The 20,038-nt window shown below is 44.3% G+C and overlaps 1 protein-coding gene across 1 annotated transcript in view; it reads right to left on the bottom strand.

Moving 5' to 3' along the window:
* The window catches only part of topbp1 (DNA topoisomerase II binding protein 1), a 36,877-nt gene that overhangs the window by 13,291 nt on the left and 3,548 nt on the right, over positions 1–20,038 (bottom strand). Inside the window, exons 5-18 of the mRNA XM_084325674.1 lie at positions 19,523–19,704; positions 17,832–18,025; positions 16,414–16,590; positions 15,224–15,390; positions 14,515–14,678; positions 12,455–12,687; positions 9,662–10,020; positions 9,055–9,227; positions 6,014–6,225; positions 4,003–4,310; positions 3,309–3,494; positions 2,663–2,778; positions 1,725–1,848; positions 905–1,090 (exon numbers count right to left, since the gene is read on the bottom strand). Coding sequence (XP_084181800.1) covers positions 905–1,090; positions 1,725–1,848; positions 2,663–2,778; positions 3,309–3,494; positions 4,003–4,310; positions 6,014–6,225; positions 9,055–9,227; positions 9,662–10,020; positions 12,455–12,687; positions 14,515–14,678; positions 15,224–15,390; positions 16,414–16,590; positions 17,832–18,025; positions 19,523–19,704 — 2,781 coding nt within the window. The remainder of the gene's footprint in view (positions 1–904; positions 1,091–1,724; positions 1,849–2,662; positions 2,779–3,308; positions 3,495–4,002; positions 4,311–6,013; positions 6,226–9,054; positions 9,228–9,661; positions 10,021–12,454; positions 12,688–14,514; positions 14,679–15,223; positions 15,391–16,413; positions 16,591–17,831; positions 18,026–19,522; positions 19,705–20,038) is intronic.

Below are 20,038 nucleotides of genomic sequence, written 5' to 3' on the forward strand. Positions count from 1 at the left end.
TTTCTGTATTTTTCACCCATCCCAATTTAGTCATTATGCCAAATCCCTTCCCGGTCGATGCGCGCATTGCCCCAATGTCGGCCTGGGTTGGGTGAAGAACTACCACACGCCTCCTGCGATACATGTGGAGTCGCCAGCCGCTTCTTTTCACCCGACAGCGAGGAGTTTCACTGGGGGAACGTAACGCGTGCAGAGGTTCACGCTATTTCCCCCCAGATCCCCTCCCTGCTGAACAGGCGCCCCGACCGACCAGTAGGAGTTGCAGTTTACAACGACCAGGACGCCTAAATTCTTATCCCAACGCATGTTTTCTTCCGCGTTCGCGTTTTGCGCTCTGATTGGCCACTGACGTTTCTGGTCGCGCCAATCGTGTGACGGCAAGTTCTTTCGCCGGTTAAGCTTAGGCACTCTTTCGAAGTTGGTTAAGGTTAGAGTGTGGATCGTAGGCGTTAGGTAGTTTGCTGCTGGTCGAGGCGGAAATGGGCGCGTCACGCAATTGGGCGCACATGTCACATGACCAGAAACGTCAGTGGCCAATCAGATCGCACCAGAAACGGCAGTGGCCAATCAGATTCGCAAAACGCGAACGCGGAAGCAAACATGCGTTGGGTTAAGAATAGACGCGACCAGGACACATATACCCCACCGGCTTCCCACCCGCTACCACTGCCAATTGTGTTAGTGGGGACGACTGACCAAGCCGGAGGTACCGCTGACAGCTGGATTCGATCCCAGAGTCTCTGCGGTGGTAGGCGAGTGCTTAGTCCACTGCGCTACCCAGCCGCACCCGGGTATCTTGTGTTTTATTACAAATAAACACCCTAATACCTGAATCTTGATCTTGAAACACACACACACACACATTCAAAGACAAAGATGATCCACTTGATCTACTGGGACCGACCTTGTGCTCGTGGGCCTCGGTGAGACCCGACAGTCGGGTGCGTGTGGCGGGCGGGGACCTCTGGGTGCGTGTGGCGGGCGGGGACCTCTGGGAGCTGTCCGGCGCCTGGCTGAGGGTGAGGCTCATCTTGGGGTTGTAGGTGAACGGATACAGCGACTCGGACACATGTTTCTGCTCCTCCGCACACTGTCGGAGACGATGCACCCATTACATAAACTACATAAACACTTAAAACTATCAGACTGGCACAAACAGGTATTATTGGTATTATGCCTATGTTCATTATATACTAATTGCTGTGGGGCACTCTGGACTGTGGTCTATTTGTGAAACGTACTATATACCGGTAGATAGTTATTAACATTTATTATTGTTATATTGTAGAAATGTGTGCATTGAAATGTCTGTAAAGTCTCGACGACATTGAAAACGAGGGTGACCTCAATCGTCTTTGAGAGAATAAATAAAGGTTTGAATTAGGTTTTCGCCCTAATATTTGGAGACACTATAGTTCGGACCACTATAGTATTTGACGAGTATAAAAAGAATGATCGACACAACGCTTACATTGTTTGAAAAGTTTGTTGAAACATTGTTTTCAGTGTTGGAAAGTAATTGCTTGACATGCGCCGACAAAAACCTCACAAAATGTAACGTTCTGCTGACCTTTTTTTTTATATTGGCAAAATACAATAGCGATGTACAGGAATGGAGTCTCCCGTTTCCCCTCAAAAGTAGGCTTCCACTTGGGAGTCTCCAGTGCTCCCCAACACGACGTCCTAAAACACATGAATCTTATGTATGAGGCAGGTAAACCTACAGCCTGCAGCCAGTGCTGCGACACCACGTGCAGGCCCCGCTCCTTCACGCCCTTGTACTCTCTGGTGTTGTCCCCCACGCGACCCTGGTAGACGTAGTGGGTCACTGTGTCGTCACAAGACCACCTGAACAACAGTGAGTAAAGATATTTATTAGATAATTTACAGCTCAAAGAGATATTTATTAGATAAATTAACAGCTCAAAGAGATATTTATTAGACAATTAACAGCTCAAAGAGATATTTATTAGATAATTAACAGCTCAGCAAGACCACCTGAATAGTGAGATATTTATTAGACAAATGACAACTCAACTTAAAAAAGGACTGTAGCTTCCTCTTCCAGGCTGAAACCTGTACCGGGCGCCTGAATGCTTTTGACAACAAATGTTTGTTTCCGCGTCTCTGATTGGCCAGGTCATTTCTGGTCATGTGACATGTACGCCCAATCGTGGGACCGCAAGTGTCTACACTAGTTAAGCTTAGGCGCTCTTTCGAAGTCAGTTAAGGTTAGAGTTTGTCTTAGAGCATGGCGATAGAACGCCTGCCCTTCTTTCGACGGTTAAGCTTAGGCACTCTTTCGAAGTCGGTTAAGGTTAGAGTTTGTCTTATATGGCGATAGAACACCAGGTAGTTTGCAGGCTGTTAGACCCGGAAATAGGCGCAGAACTTGCTGTCCCACGATTGGCGCACATGTCACATGACCTGGCCAATCAGAGCGCAAAACTCGCACGCGGAAACAAACATTTGTTGTCGAAAGTATTCACGCGTACCGGGCTTTGAACCGCCAGCCCTGTGCTTTGACAGCAGCAGTGCTACTACTGATGCAAATGCACTCTTGATTTGGAAGGACAGTATTTCTGAGGAGTGACTGGAGCAGACTTCTCCAGCTCCACCCTGTGGTCATGTTGAGTGCAGCAACAACAATGCATGTGAATACCTGAACTCGGCTCCCAGTGAGGCCGCGACGGCGTTTAGTTCCCCCTGCATCTTGGCTAGTTTCTTCCCCACACAGATCACCACACCAGCCAGGGGACCAGCTGGCTGTTCTGCGACCTGGACACACAAAATACACCAGTAATGTATGAGGTCATGTTAATGTATGGGGTCATGCTAATGTATGGGGCATGTTAATGTATGGGGTCATGTTAATGTATGGGGTCATGTTAATGTATGAGGTCATGTTAATGTATGAGGTCATGTTAATGTATGGGGTCAAGCTAATGTATGAGGTCATGTTAATGTATGGGGTCATGTTAATATGTATGGGGTCATGTTAAGGGTATGAGGTCATATGACATATCTGTAAAGGGTGTCTATACAGGATGCAGGCTTAAACTGTACACACGTATGTGTACAACCCGTTATAATGTACACAGGTATCAGCTTGTAATGTACACAAATATGTGTACAACTTGTTATAATGTACAAAAGTATGTGTACAAGAATGAATCAGTGCTTCATCTCCTAGACAAGGGCTGTGTGTGTGTGTGTGTGTGTGTGTGTGCGTGCGTGCGTGTGTGTGTGTGTGTGTGTAGGTGTGTGTGTGTGTGTGTGTGTGTGTGTGTGTGTGTGTGTGTGTGTACCTCCTCACTCCTCCTGCTGAGCTGGGGGCTGGCAGAGAGGGCCTGCATGGCTGAGGTGTGGCTGCGGGTGCTGTTGGCCAGCGCCACCTGCAGGTTCCTGTTGATGACGTCAGTCAGCGGGGTCTCCGCCTTCCCCCCCGGCGTGCCCCTTCTCCCCCCCGGGGTCTCCAGGGCTCCCAGCGCATCCTAAAACACAATATCCATACCAACATATTATATTCATAATTCATTTAGAATGAGCCGCTACTCACAAGTATTTAAAATAGATTATTTTATCGATTAATCGGTGCTTTCTAAACGATTCATTTTCATCCAAAAAAAACATGACAATTGAAAGTCTACATTTAAGTTTACTTGTGTTTTATTTTTCCCATGAATACACAATGAAATCTAGCTGAAACACTTTTAACAGGGTGCTTTAAAGCATTTCTGAACAATCTTAGAAGTGCTTCGGAATTAAATAACTGTTCTTCTTTTGCGTTTAATTTAAATGCGTTTCCATCAGTCTAGACACTTTGGAACATTTAACTGCCACCAATGACATGTTTCGAAAGCATCGACGCGGTCATATTTAATCAATTATTTCTTTTGTATATTCGATTACATTTATTCTATTGAGTGGATTAACCGTGACATATCGCCTAGCAGCCCCACTGTCCTCTCTAGTGTCCCTCCAGTGCTCAGTGAGCCTGACCTGGACGTTGAAGGAGGGTCTGAACAGCTGGTCTCTGCTCAGGAAGCGGGAGGGGGTGTCCAGCTGTAGCTGGGCCTCCTTCCTGCTGCCCTCCTGGCCTCCTCCAGGGGTACTGGGGTTCAGCTTGGGCTTCATCTGGTCCACCACGGAGCGGAACACCTTGCTCCGGAAGCGGCCCACATCCAGAGGGGTGACCACCTTGCCGCTCTGGCGGCCCAGCAGGGGGATCTCTGGGGAGATACGACTACTTGCTGGAGGGGGCATGGACGGCTTCTGGGAACCACCGACGAAGCTGTCGTCTTCTCTCTCTGTGTGCAGGGGGGTAAAGTCACTCGGTCAATGGTCTCCAACTACACACCCTCAAGACCCCTACACTCTGCATCTTCTGGCCGCCTCAGACCCGCTGCTATCAGAGTTCCTGGGGGGGTCATCAAAACGAACCAGGCTATTGTCAGTCCTCGCTCCACGCTGGTGGAACGAACTCCCCGCCACAGGGGGACGGCTGAGACCCAGCCAAGTATTCTGCCTTCGACTAAAAACACACCCCTTCAAACAATATCTGAAAATATAAAATAAATAAAAATAAAAACTAACCCTCTTACTTACTGACTTTTATTTACACTACTACTATTCTTATACTACTACCTATCTTGGCAATATATCTATACTACTATGCAGAGTTAACACTTCAAGCTCGGTACTACCGTAATTCCTCTAATAGTGACCCGGGCTTGTATTTGCTTAAACTGTAGCGGGTACCAGGCTTTTATTAGGAGGAGGCATGTATAAGAGAGAGGCCTATATTTCTAATTTTCAAACAGATCATAATGAATAAATCAACATTTTGTGTCAGTTTGAACCCAGTAAAATGTACTGGGTTCATTTATTGAAACAAAGTACTGTATGAAATAGTAAACAGTGCAATTACAGGTGGTCACTGGTCATTTCAACGTTTTCAAAGTGAAATCAAGTAACTTTACCTTAGCAGCTCAGTATGCAGCTCAGTATATTAGTAACCCGGCTTGTATTAGGAGGTCGGCTTATAATTGCTTAGCTCAAGAGCGCACCCGGCCATTAATAGAGACCCGGTTTGTAATTGAATACCGGTCACTATTAGAGGAATTACGGTATTTGACAAACAACGCCACTGACCCTTACAGTAGCTGCCAGAGATGTACCCCTCCTGGTGACTCGTTGTTCACAATCTGTAAATCGCTTTGGATAAAAGTGTCAGCTAATTACTAAATTGTAAGAAGCAGGAAGCCACAGCTCAAAACTGGTCAAAAATTGTAATTCTTACAATTACACACAAACACCACACATAAACACCAATTTGCAATTGTTTTACAGGTGGAAACAATGTATTGCAGAGAGACTTACAAGAATGACCTAACTTAAAGTAATTACCATATTACTTCAATGAAGGAGGCGTATCAACCAAAATAATGTAATTTTAGCACGCAGAGTTCATACATTCATCTTCTACACCCAACCCATCCCAATCAAATGCATTTGGGTAAAGATACAGAAAGATACTCCTCTGTTGTATTTTAGAACAACATTTTAGTATTTTTTGTAAAGAAACTCAAAGTATTAACACTGCTCTGTTGTTATGAGCGATGCACTACTCTGTTGTAAATGTTATTGTATATATTCTTTTAATTATTTTATCACACTTTTTTACTCTATCTATTCTATTTTATTATTTTTAGTATTGCACTTTTTTACTCTATCTATTCTATTTTATTATTTTTAGTATTGCACTTTTTTACTCTCGTCTATTCTATTTTATTACTGAATGAAACCGTAAACAGAGAGGCCTATTGGGATGTTAGATCCTAATGTGAAAAACTGATTTACCTTACCTTGCTACCTCTTTTATCTTTTTTATGCTCGCTTATTTATTTATGCCTGTATTTTTTACTGCTGTGAAGCACTTTGAACTGCAATTTCTGTATGAAAAGTGCTATACAATTCAAGTTTATTATTATTATTATTATCTATGACCAACCTGGTGAGGGCGGCAGGTGGACTAGGAAGCGGCTTTCGTCGGCCCTCTGGCCCGTCCTGGCGGACTCCAGCACCCAGCGCATGGTGACCGCAGGCAGACCCCACTTCTGAGCGGCCTGGTACTTGGTTCCCTCCGGGGTCTGCAGCACCAGGTGTGTGCTGGCCAGCATGCTCTTCCTCTGGTTGGCCATGCGCACAAAGTAGTCCTGGACTCTGGAGGAGGTCAGTAGAACATAGTTAGGCTCAATGGTAATGGTAAGTATAACATGGAGGAAGATGTATGCAACAGAATAAGTAATAACAATAACAATAAACTGTATTTGTATAGCACCTTTCATACAGAAACTGCAGCTCAAAGTGCTTCACAACAGAAAAAAGACAGGCATAAAATGAGTAAAGTGCAGACATATAAAATCACAGTTTTTTACATTAGGATCTAACATCCCAACAGGCCACCTTGTACAAACACAATAACTAAGAGTTTCAGAATAACTTCTCCAGCTCCCTATGGTGTGTGTGTGTAAGGGGGAGACAAATTAATGAAATAAATTCTATATGGAATTGTTTCATTTAAAACAAATAGATTAATAAAATCCCAATATCGATCTTTTAATCTATGGCTTTTGTCAATGGATGCGTGAGGATTTTTTTGCTCAAATGTATTTCTAGTGTGCCTCCCATCCTGCAGTCTCTAGTGCACCTTGAGCCAGGTTTGTGAACGACTATGGAAACTCAGTTCATCAAATGACCTCTTCTGACAACAATGGCAGCTGCTGGTCACCTGAAACTAGCACCGGCAAGAACAACTGAATTGATGTGAAATTTAATCAAAATCAAATCAGGTAATCAGTTCCAATACCGAGCACCACACACGTGTGTTTATATGACTGTATGTGTGTGTGTGTTTATGTGACTGTGTGTGTGTGTGTGTGTGTTTGTTCTGTGTGTGTGTTTATGTGACTGTGTGTGTTTGTTAATCTGTGTGTGTGTTTATGTGACTGTGTTTATGTCACTGTGTGTTTAATGCAAGTGTGTGTGTGTGTGTGTGTGTGTGTGTGTGTGTGTGTGTGTGTGTTTATATGACTGTGTGTCTGTGTGTTTATGTGACTGACTGACTGTGTGTGTGTGTGTGTTTATGTGACTGTGTTTATGTGACTGTTATATGACTGTGTGTTCATGTGTCTGTGTGTGTGTTTATGTGACTGTGCGTGCTCATGCGTGTGTGTTGTGTGTGTGTGTGTGTTATGTATGTGTGTGTGTGTTTATGTGACTGTGTGTGTGTGTGCGTGTGTGTGTGTGTGTTATGTGTGTGTGTTAACACATTGGCGACCGATGGGACCCGTCTAATATAGTGGTTGAGGACCAGCTTTTGTAAACAGACCGGTGTCTTTTTGTACAGCTAAATCTATACTTTATAGTATTGCTATCTGTCCATTCTCATTGTCAATTGAGTTCATAAACCGTCTCTTCAAAATGGCTTAAAGAAAAAATAGCGCCATGAATATAAGGATTATAGCGGATTTTGTCTCATATATTTTCTGGGAGGCTAGATAAATGGCTGCTAACGTTATATCCAACGGCATTTCCGTTTTACAGATGCTAAAGAAATAACTGAAACTGCATATGATCGAGGCTGTCCCAAAGCATGTATGGATGAAAGGGGGGGGGGGGGGACGTCGTTTATTATTATTGATTACCAATAGCAGTGTTCGTCTAACTAGCCACATAGGCCGTTCGCCTGGTTGGCTATCAGAACGGTGTCCGATGGGGCTGTAATTTACGTGAAGGGGATCTTACCGTGGTCGGGCCTGATCCCCCCGAGCATTTCCCCGTTATCGATCGCCATCTGGTAGATCGATATGTCCATTGGCTGATGATAAATCCCCTTATTACATGGTGAAATCTGCGATCCGAAACGTAATCCAAGATACCAGGCTGTAGATCCACAATCATGCTACTGGAATATACATTGAAGGAAAGAAAACGAGTCTGCTTCCTTCTGCCACAGGGCATACTGTAGTGGAGCGATGGCGCCCCTAAGAGGATCTGGCCGGTATTGCACATTCTCGAACTCACAGAATCGGGTAGATCTGCAGTGCCGGTCAGTGACCGTGAACAGGTTATTAAAATAGATTATTACATGGCGTTTTCACATTCGCCGAAATGCTTGCTTGTGATTGGTCAATAGCGCTCCGTTACCCCTAGCAGCGGTCAATTATCACACAATAATGACCGCTGTGCGCAGCTGTTCGCAATCAAGCCCACAATAATGACCGCTGTGCGCAGCTGTTCGCAATCAAGCCCACTGACATCAGTGCTGCCGCCGGCGAAGCTGCCGGCGATGACAGGGGGCGGAGCGACGAGCGGAGCCAGAAGCCCAGAACCAGTGTTGCGAGTTGATGTAAAATGAATTAGGTATATTGTTAGTAAGTTAGCCATGTAATAAGCGGGATAATGTATAGCTATACTCGATCATTGTCGCAAAATAATTGACCTTCACTGACGTTTAAAACACCTCGGCGAGGCGCCTCGGTATTTTAAACTCTGTGTCGGTCAATTATTTTGCGACAATGACCTCGTAGCTGTACATTATCCCTTACATAAAAGCAATAACAACTTGCCACAGCTATATACGTGCCTCTGTCCACAACGCATGGATTCGAAACCTGTATAAACTCGTGGCTGGGCGGCAATGTGTTAATGTGACACTGTGTGTGTGTGTGTGTGTGTGTGTGTGTTATGTGTGTGTGTTTATGGACACCGTGTTTATGTGACACTGTGTGTGTGTTATGTGTGTGTTTATGTGACTGTGTGTGTGTGTGTGTGTGTTATGTGTGTGTGTTAATGTGACACTGTGTGTGTGTGTTATGTGTGTGTGTTTATGTGACACTGTGTTTATGTGACACTGTGTGTGTGTGTGTGTGTTTATGTGAGTGTGTTTATGTGAGTGTGTTTATGTGACACTGTGTGTGTTATGTATGTGTGTGTGTGTGTGTGTGTGAGCGTGTGCGTGTGTGTGTGTGTGTGGAGCCTGCAGGGTACCTGGCTCCCAGGTGCTGGGTCAGCTGCACCAGGGACTCCCTCTCCGCTCCAGAGAACTGACTGACAGACAGGACACAGTCCCTGAGAGCAGAGCGCCCCTCCATCACAGCCACCGGGGTGAACAGGGGGTGGGAGGAGAGGACCAGGAGAGCCTCCTGTTCTACACACATGGCCTGAACAACAACAACATGGCGTTTTTAAGTACAACACCAACCGTGTGAAACTTAAAACATCACACAACTGAAAGAAAACACATGTTCATCTAACTATAAAAGGAAGGAATCTCTGTCTGTCCATCGTAAAATAACAAAGCCTGTGACTAGCCCATGCAGCACACATATGATGCACATAACTTAGCAATGTCAGGTATTGAAAATCTTTTTGGTATCGGTATCAAATCCCAGGTATCGGTATTGGTGCCAATATCGAAAACGATACCCAGCCCCAGGAAGTGTGGAAAATAATTATTTTTACAAATATCAGCAAATTGCGAAAGGATTTAAAAATATTCCCTATATTAACCAGAGGTTAAAAATATGTTCCGATTGCATTCTCCTCAATGTCCTCCTCTGCCTGGAATACAGTGGAGACAAGGTGCGACTCTTACCAGCCAGGTGTCGGTAACCACCTCGTCCACAGTGGCCTCCACCTCGCAGCCCAGCACCGGGACCACAGCGTAGTCTGCCACGGCTCGCGTGCGCCCCACCAGCACCTTGCCCGCGTTCTCCGTCACCAGCAGGGAGAGCTGAGCCTCCGCGTCGACGCTGAAGCCCAAGAGGAGGAAGCGTTTCCCGGCGAACAGGCCCGCCTGGCTGGGCTCCTGCAGGGCGGAGGAGTCGCCGCACCCCAGCCGGGTGCTCTGGTCTGGGAGCCAGGGCTCGGACTGGGGCTCTGGGGCTGTGATCTTGGACCGCCTGCTGCTTACTGCTGCTGGGGGAGGCATCTCCACTGGAGGAGGCATCTCCACTGGAGGGGACAGACAGAGTGTTTAACTTTCATCTGGGCTTGCGTTGTAGTAATATACTGTATACAACGGATAATATTAGGGCTGTCTTAAATACTTCGAAGCTTCGTTCGAATATGAAAATAAAATTAGATTATAAAAGAAATAAAAATAAAAATAAAAGATTATTATAATAATTTTTTTTTTTGGTGCAAAATCAACTCTGCCTCTCTTTGTTAACTACAACAAGCAATGCTGTTTGTTATTTAAGATGAGGTCGGACTCGGCACTGACAGATTTGTGTTCATTGTGCTGCTTTTATAAAGCCTCAAATGATGGCTTACAATATTTCATGAAAGCAAAGTGTTTTGTTTGTCTAAGATTTAAAAAGGTTTAAACTTTAGAGCACTGACAAAGTTGAACAAAGTGCTGTACAAGTCCCACAACAAAACAAAAAAATTTAAATATTTTCTTTCTTTTTTAATTAATAAAAAAAAAAGTATCTCGAAGCTTCGAATTAAAATCAAATCTCGGCCCCGAAGCTTCGAATTCCAAAAAAAAAAAACGAAGGTCAGCCCTAGATAATATATATATATAATTTATTTTTTAAAGTCACTGGGCATAAAGTACCTTGTAACAGGGTGGGAAATTAACACCGGGCAGATGCTGCTACGTTGTGTTTTGGTAGGTCCGTCTACTTTACCAGACACAACCAGACTTTTCTATTCTAAAATAAATTGGTTGGAAAGTTATTTGGAAGACAGGAAACAATTTGTAGAAATTAACAAACATAGGTCATCATTGAGGAACATAGTCTGCGGAGTACCGCAAGGGTCAATTTTGGGTCCGATACTGTTTTTATTATACATTAATGACATATGTAGAGTATCATCAATCATGAAATTCATCCTTTTTGCAGATGACACTAATATAATTTGTTCAGGGCAAAATTTGCAGGATCTTTTACAGGTGATCACACAGGAGTTGATAAAGTTAAAAAAATGGTTTGATGAGAATAAATTGTCGTTGAATTTGAGTAAAACTAAATTAATGTTATTTGGAAAGCGAAATAGTGATTTAACAGTGAAAGTTATGATAGACAATGTATGTATTGAAAGAGTAAAGCAAACCACATTCCTGGGTGTAATCATAGATGACAGGATATGCTGGAAACCTCACATCAGTCATGTAAAATCCAAGATGGCCAAAAGTGTGGGGATTATGTATCGAGCCAAGAATTTTGTCAACCAAAGGTCACTTCTCATCCTCTACCATGCACTTGTAGTCCCATATTTAAATTATTGTCTGGAAGTATGGGGAAATACTTATCGTTCCAATATATCACCTCTTTATATTCTGCAAAAAAAGGCCATAAGGATTGTGTACAGTGCTAAGTACAACCAACACTCTACACCATTGTTTTTACAAGCATCAGCTTTTAAATTATGGGACTTGATCAAAATTAAAACTGCCGAAATCATGTTCAAAGCTTCACATAACTCTCTTCCAACCCCCATCCAATATCGGTTCACTGAGAGGGTAGGAACCAGGAATTATAATCTTAGAGGGAAACAGAAACTACAGCAACCGGGTGTAAGAACCACTCTAAAATCTATGTGTATATCTGTTTGTGGAGTAAAATTATGGAATGGATTGGACGAGGACGTTAAACTGAGTAAAAACATATACCAGTTTAAAAGAAAGTTAAAAAAAAGGAATATTGGAAAGGTATAAGGAGGAGGGTGAACATGATGTTTGGCATTAAAAGGATTATGTATATAAAATATGTATTGACTGGTCAGACTCATGTGTGTCTTGTTGAGATGTCGGGGGATGTGGGAAGCGGAGCTGTGTTACATGTTGTATGTAGAGAGGGTGATGGCCGGGGTGTAGGGAATGGAAGTTCACAGGATTGGCTTCTTCCATCCCACTTTTCAGACCATGGGTGGTGTCTGTTGTTGCTGTTGTCTATTGTTTTGTGGTGGTTGTAGTGTTGTTTTGTGGTTGTCTTGTATTGTATAGGTTGTATGGTTTGAAATGAAAAATGAAACTGATACTGATACTTGTTTAGTTTAAGAATAGGGGGCAGGTAACCATAAGATTTATTCTTCTTCCTGCTCCTTTTGCCCATGGTAGAACTCTATTTATGATTTTGTATGAAAACTGTATGATTGTATTGCTTCCATGTGGCAAATAAAAATTCTGAATCTGAATCTGAAAATAAAATTTGGCGCTGGTGGAATAATTTATAAATCCACCTGCCACTGTGAATGAAAACGGTTAGTTTCCTGCTTAGCACTATCCAGATGATGGTAATAAGGGCTTCCTACAGGACCCTTACCTACTGAACGGTCCAGATGATGGTAACGGCTTCCTACAGGACCCTTACCCACTGGATGCCATACCTATGCTTAGCAGTATTCAGATGATGGTAACGGCTTCCTACAGGACCCTTACCAATTGTACGGTCGTCATCCATGTACTGAGACAGAAGGTCCTCCTCTGCTCTCTTGTGTCTTGGAGTGTTGGGGCTGGCCCCCCGGGGCGGGGAGGTGGGCATGCGAGGGGCTGGCCTGGTGACAGCAGCAGGGGCCGGGGGCAGACAGTACGGGTGGAGGTAGCCCTCCTCTGCCAGCAGGACGCCCCCAGAGAAACAGTCTAGCAGCCACTGCACGGTCACCACATGGGGCCTAAGGCACAGACACAGATGGACAAAGGACTTTCAGTATCTAGCAGGGCCGTCACCAAATACTATCATAATACCAAGTAATCAGATGATACTGAAATGATGAAACCTATTTGTTAATTAATAGGGGATGTGATAATGTGTCGACTAACCGACCGACTTTCAACATGTTCTCTGTGTCGACATTAAGTAGTAGTAATCGGAAATATGTCGTTGTCGTTGTCCCCCCCCCCCCTCCGTTTGTAATGGCCTATTTAAAAAGTTCTAAGAACTTGACTGTTTTCCAAAATAGCGTATTCAACCTCCTCACCCTCCTCACACCCCCTCCTCCCTCCTCACACCCCTCACACCCCCTCCACCCTCCTCACATATTTTCATATGTGATGATGTTAGTCCCCATAGTAGACCTTTTTCATAATTATTTATTTATTATTTTATAAACTTGACCTCACTGTATGATATTACCTATTGTGACCTCTAGGATAATCACAGCCTGATGAGACTTTACAACCACAAACTAGAGACCTATCGTTACGGCAACCAGATATTGACAACAAGGGGGGGGTTTCTGAGCAATTTCAAGAACAGGAGTGCTCACCAACTAATCGCTGATGAATATAATTCTTACAGAAATGTCCAAATGTCAAAGGTTTTTGGAAATGCGCTTACAGTCTTCTCAGACAAGAAGATAGATACCAATTTCCTCTCTCGGGGCATTCAGAAGAAAGCTATCCGGCTGCAAGCTAGCCTAGTACAAATTAATGGAAGCTGATATGGATCACTAGCCTAGCTTAAACACAGCTAGGCTAGCTGGTCCATATTTGCTTTGGAAATTGGTCTGAGTCTGGAGAAGCGCATTGGCCACAATGTTGACATGTTCCTTCCGTTCCATTTAGGTTCCATTTAGGATCACCAGACCCATTCTAGTGAGCCAGCATGAACAATACCAGGGCCCTGGCACGCCTAAATAGAACGGAACCATAATTAACGTCATTAGTTACACCCGTGTTTACGCCGCTATGACACGTCGAAAAAATGACCGCTGTGGAAAAAGGGTCTATTCCAACCAGGCCACGTGAGCGGATCGGCGCGGCCGAGAAATCCGCTCTTCGCTCTTTAAAGCTTGGTCCGCTCCGCTAATCGCTCATGTTGACCCCGCCCCCAAGTCGCTCTCCGCTCGCTCCCCGCTCACCTTGAATCGAGCGCTCCCCACTCCCCGCGCCAGATCGCTCAGCAGTTTTTTTTTTTTTTTTTTGAGCATGGTGTAAATTAGCTCAAACTACAACAGTCTACACCCCCTGGGCCCCTTAACAATTGTTTGTATTGAGCCGCATTGTAATTGTAGCCATTCTGCAATGTTAAATAACGTTGTTTATCCATTCACTAGTTCTATTAAGCGATGATAGGCTAGCCGAGCCACAATGCTATGGTCGCTGCCATTAACGTTAGCATGTAAGCTAACGTCAACAACAATGGCGTCGATATACTTTTTCTAACTGGAGTGAGTGTGGGCGTCTCTACAGTGACAAAGCCTGAACAGGCTAGCCTATCACAGGTTCACCCTTCTCATTGGTTGAAAATGGCCTTCATGTTTGTACATCGCCATCTGTTGCTTTGGCATTGTACTGCATGTATATATTACATCAGTGTTAAACCACTGTGAGCGGCCTGGAGTGGATTGGAGCGGAGGAGAACTCTCGCTCCGGACGTCGCGCCGACTCATTTTAAAACCCACTCCTCGCTCACGTCAAAACCGGCCGCTCCGCGCCCCGCGCCGCTCACGCTCCGATCCGCTCACATGCACTGATTCCAACATGTTAGTAAATCAGACCTATGAGTTGCCTTGGAGAGGAAGTTCTTGAGTTCCTGGTCAGGGTCTCCCATGACGACGTGCGTGAGGTCCTCACTAGGCTGGTTGAAGCGCAGGCCTCCCACCGTGCTCACCAGGCGACGCAGCTTCTCCACCTTCTTCCCTGGTAGGCCACACAGATACAGCTGCAGAGAACACAACAGACTGGTAAATACACACAGATACAGCTGCAGAGAACACAGCAGACGGGTAAATACACACAAGATACAGCTGCAGAGAACACAGACTGGTAAATACACACAGATACAGCTGCAGAGAACACAGCAGACGGGTAAATACACACAAGATACAGCTGCAGAGAACACAGACTGGTAAATACACACAGATACAGCTGCAGAGAACACACAGACTGGTAAATACACACAGATACAGCTGCAGAGAACACACAGACTGGTAAATACACACAGATACAGCTGCAGAGAACACACAGACTGATAATAAATACATGATTCTGATCATGGGGACCTGAATTTGTATTTGTTCAACATCTTCAAATGTGGATGTGATCAGGATAACACAAATAAAATAGAAAAATCTTTCGATAAGAGGAAAAAAGGAAATCTGAATTATCTTCATTAAAACTAAATGGGAGCCCCGCCCCCCCCCCCCCCCCCCCCATATCTGTTCATATAGTCAAATGTTTGTTGAACAGAGGCGGTCTCCTCCGTACCTTGCAGCCGTCCAGCACGTCGTCGGCAGGGCAGACGGTGAGGTCCAGATTGTCTATTGGGTCCGGAGCTTCCAGGCGGCTGAAGGTGGCGTTGGTGAGCACCGTGTCGCTCACCGTGATGCTGGTGTTGACAGAGATGCTGCTCACGCCCAGCAAAGATGGACCATCTGGAGTTAGAACACAAAACAAACAACACGTCTAAACCTCCACCTCCCAAACAAAACACAGAATTTATTCATACTAAAACGCAAGATACTCAGGGCGTCCTGGTGGCTCACCATGATAGGACACATACAGTGTAATCGCAACATCCTGGGTTTCAATCCCTCATCCCTCTTCTCTTAACCCTGATTTCCTGTCACTAACTGTCCTATCAAATAAAGCAGTCAATGAAGAAACCCATTCGCATAGCAAAGAGAAAGCCTAACATGCCTATAAATAATTATACTATGGAACTACATGCTATGGATGCATTACATGGCCCGTAACAGCCCCCAAACATCATTGCCAACTTCAACAGAGCCCTGTCTCTCTTATGTGAGCTCCAGGTATTAACTATGCTGATGCTGCTGCATATCCTACATGGCCCCTAATGGCCACCACAGCCCACCGTGTAGATAGATAGGCAATGAGAGCCTAATAGTTGAGTAACAATTCAATCATAATAATTCATCGACAAATCTTGTTTTTCCCCATAGCGTACAGGAACTGCTGTCCGGGGCTATACTTGAAATGTGAAACTCGCTATAAAAACTATGAAAAATAAAGAAAATTGAAGACCAAATCTTGTTTTTACAAAGACATTAATGATGATAAAACACATTTTATTAAATGTAAGCTGTTATTCTTATAATATTTGGTCAAATCTTTTATAAAAAAAACACATTGAATAAAACAATAGGGTGTTGTTTTTAACATCTTTCCTCTGACTGTTTGCATTTCTAAGGCAGTCGTTCTGGGCTCGCAATCTTCTAACGTTACACTCTGTAACATCATATTTCCTGGCTGCTCAACAGTTGTTTGATGACTATTTTGTTGATCACCATGACCTTAAAATTGGCATCGTAAGTAGGGATGTGAACATATACTCATGTGCAAACGGAATATGACTCTGATATTTTACCTCCAAGCCTTGTCAAAGTAGGGAAGTCACTGATGAGTAAAAACTGGACCATGGATGCGTGACTCACCCTCCTTCGTGCTGGTGCCAGTAGGGGTGGACGTGTTTGGACGGCTGGCCTTCGGCGCGGTGCGCTCCATGGTGTACCGGCTCTCGTCCTGACAGAAGCCCTTCTCTATACTGTCAAACAGCCAGTGTAGAGACACGCAGAACACATTCCACTTCCGCGCGCATTCGTACTTCTGACCTGCAGACAAGACACTGAAGTTCAGGACCTCTGATACAGACACTGACCAAGACTTATTTAACTGATTATGACTACATTCACTACACGGAATGTCTCCTTTAGAAAAGGACCATATCAGTCTAATTTAGTTCTCTCCTTAGGGTGTAAAGTTAAAACTAGGGATGCACCGATCCAACTTTTTCAGTCCCGATACCGATACCTGGGTTTGGGTATCGGCCAATACCGATACCGATCCGATACCCATTGTCCAAATATTTTTTACGAAAAAGTAAGAATTTTTTTTTTTATCCGCGTTTTTTTTTATTCAAATATATTTTGTTTTTAAGAATTGTAAAGGATCACAAGTGTGTTTTTGATTTGTTGTAAACAAAGACAGAAAATAAACTTCATTCATTCAATTAATAAACTGTATGCCTCACTGTCACTGTGTGGAAGAGACTGGGATCATTCTTTTGTGCAAGGCAACATCAGGCTTGACTTAAAACATTACTTTCCTAACTTAGTGAAACTAAATGTAACAAATTAACACATAGATATAAATGTACTGAATGGTTTTTTTTTTTTACCGATACCCGATCCAGCTATTTTACTGATATCGGCGGCCGATACCGATACCAATATCGGATCGGTGCATCCCTAGTTAAAACTAGGGGCTTAGAAACTACTAGGTAATTTGTAACTAAATCAGCTACTAAAATTGGTTGCACAACGATTACTTGGGGCATAACCTAACTATGACAAAATGCCATAACTGAGGCAAGTGGCTTATCAACGATCAAAGATAAGAGAGTTCCATAGTCATGGTTACCGTGCGCATCAGTTTTCTGGCTGGCATGAGCCACTTGGCACATCGTAGTAAGTCAGATCGATATTGAAATATCATATCAATAAAGTAGGTCTCTACTGGATTACTGTGTTGCAAAATGGCATGTAAAGATTTATGGAAATTAATCAATTAATGAATGGAACATTTTTTTTTTACTTTACCAAGTATAAATCTGTAACATTATATGATTTACACCTACCCCAGGGCATGTGTAACTACTTAATTGTTACATAGAGTTAAGTTGTAACTTATCTCCGTGGTGCAACCGCTTTTATTTCAGTAATGCGTAAAAATGACAACTTAAAGTGTATGCTGTAGCTAGGCGAAATGCCCCTTTATAAAGGAGGGGAACAATCTCCGGTAACATGGAGAAGTCTAAAAATGAGACCGACCTGGTCCTGTGAGTTGGACTCACCCGTTGGTTCGCTGACGATGAGGTGGGTGCACTCGTTCATCTTGAGCTGCCCGGTGTAGTGTGCCCCGTGCTGCTCACAGAGCCGCTGCACCTCCTTACGCTCCACGCTGGAGAGGCCCGTCACACACACCGTGCAGCCGCGCAGCACGGGGCACACGTACTCCTCCATGGGCAGCTCGGTGTACCTGAAGAGACTGAGGAGGGGGAGACAGAGAGAGACGGGAGACTGACTTTGAAAGACAGGACTACGTTTGATTATCAGAGTAATTGGACTGAGTGGAGCAGGCTGTAGAACGGTGGTTCTAAGTGGTGGTTCTAAGTGGAGCAGGCTGCAGAACGGTGGTTCTAAGTGGTGGTTCTGAGTGGAGCAGGCTGGAGAACAGTGGTTCTGAGTGGAGCAGGCTGGAGAACAGTGGTTCTAAGTGGAGCAGGCTGTAGAACGGTGGTTCTAAGTGGTGGTTCTAAGTGGATCAGGCTGTAGAACAGTGGTTCTAAGTGGATCAGGCTGTAGAACAGTGGTTCTAAGTGGAGCAGGCTGTAGAACAGTGGTTCTAAGTGGAGCAGGCTGTAGAACAGTGGTTCTGAGTGGAGCAGGCTGTAGAACAGTGGTTCTAAGTGGTGGTTCTAAGTGGAGCAGGCTGGAGAACAGTGGTTCTGAGTGGAGCAGGCTGTAGAACAGTGGTTCTAAGTGGAGCAGGCTGTAGAACAGTGGTTCTAAGTGGAGCAGGCTGGAGAACAGTGGTTCTGAGTGGAGCAGGCTGGAGAACAGTGGTTCTGAGTGGAGCAGGCTGTAGAACAGTGGTTCTAAGTGGAGCAGGCTGTAGAACAGTGGTTCTGAGTGGAGCAGGCTGTAGAACAGTGGTTCTAAGTGGAGCAGGCTGTAGAACAGTGGTTCTAAGTGGAGCAGGCTGGAGAACAGTGGTTCTAAGTGGAACAGGCTGTAGAACAGTGGTTCTAAGTGGAGCAGGCTGTAGAACAGTGGTTCTAAGTGGAGCAGGCTGTAGAACAGTGGTTCTAAGTGGAGCAGGCTGTAGAACAGTGGTTCTAAGCGGAGCAGGCTGTAGAACGGTGGTTCTAAGTGGTGGTTCTAAGTGGAGCAGGCTGTAGAACAGTGGTTCTAAGTGGAGCAGGCTGTAGAACAGTGGTTCTAAGTGGAACAGGCTGTAGAACAGTGGTTCTAAGTGGAGCAGGCTGTAGAACAGTGGTTCTAAGTTGAACAGGCTGTAGAACAGTGGTTCTAAAATGGGAGCTCTAAAAGAGGTACGCAAGACAATTTCATAAATAAATAAACTACATTTGATCACAGAATCACAACCGATACAATGATCCTGTAATAAAACTCCATACACTGATTAGGCTAAATGAACAACATCACTTTTTCTATACAACAAAAGAATATGATGCTATTGGCCGCCATATAAGATATATACAGTGAGTATATTTTGGTAATGAGCAATGTAGCTTGGGCAAGGGAGAGAAAGAAAAGGACTGGGTGGGTGAAACGAGGTAGAAATACAGCTGTAATGAAAGGAGAGGTGGAGAAACTGTCAATAAGGAAACGTGGCAGAAGAGATACTAATAGGGGTATAGAGGTACACAAGCCACACTGGTCTAAAGAAGACCAAGTCAAGTCCTCAAACCATCCACGCATATTATCAGAGAACAGAGATATGTCAAGAGTGTGAATTTACCGGTCCTGTGATTTCTCCCAGCAGATTTTGACCCATGTAGGCAGCAGTATGGGTTTACCCAGACTGGCAGCTACCAGGTACTTCTTACTGCCCACCTCCCCTGCTATCAGGTGAGTGACGGACACATTAAGGTCCAGATATACCCGTCCGCCCATCAGCCGAACCAGGTCCATCACCTCCGTCTGTAGATACACACACAACCACACACACACCAGAATGTAGGCTTTCAGCAGGCACTCTTATACCAAGCGTCTTATAACAAGCGCACCAGTATAATAATACACACACCTGCGCACAGTTATAACACACCCAGGATGGGAAATTATTAACATCATCCACCAGAAAAATGAGGTTACATTTAGAATGTGTCTGGTATCTATGTTTGAGTATTCTACCAGTCACTTGGCAGCAAAGATCATTTTTATGATCATTATGAGAAATGGCTATTGTCTAGTGGCTAATAGAATAGAATAGAAATTATTTATTCATCCCAAGGGAAATTTGGCACTACAAAAA

The sequence above is a fragment of the Notolepis coatsorum genome, assembly GCF_963971535.1.
Source record: "Notolepis coatsorum genome assembly, chromosome: 12".
In the NCBI taxonomy this organism is placed as follows: domain Eukaryota; kingdom Metazoa; phylum Chordata; class Actinopteri; order Aulopiformes; family Paralepididae; genus Notolepis; species Notolepis coatsorum.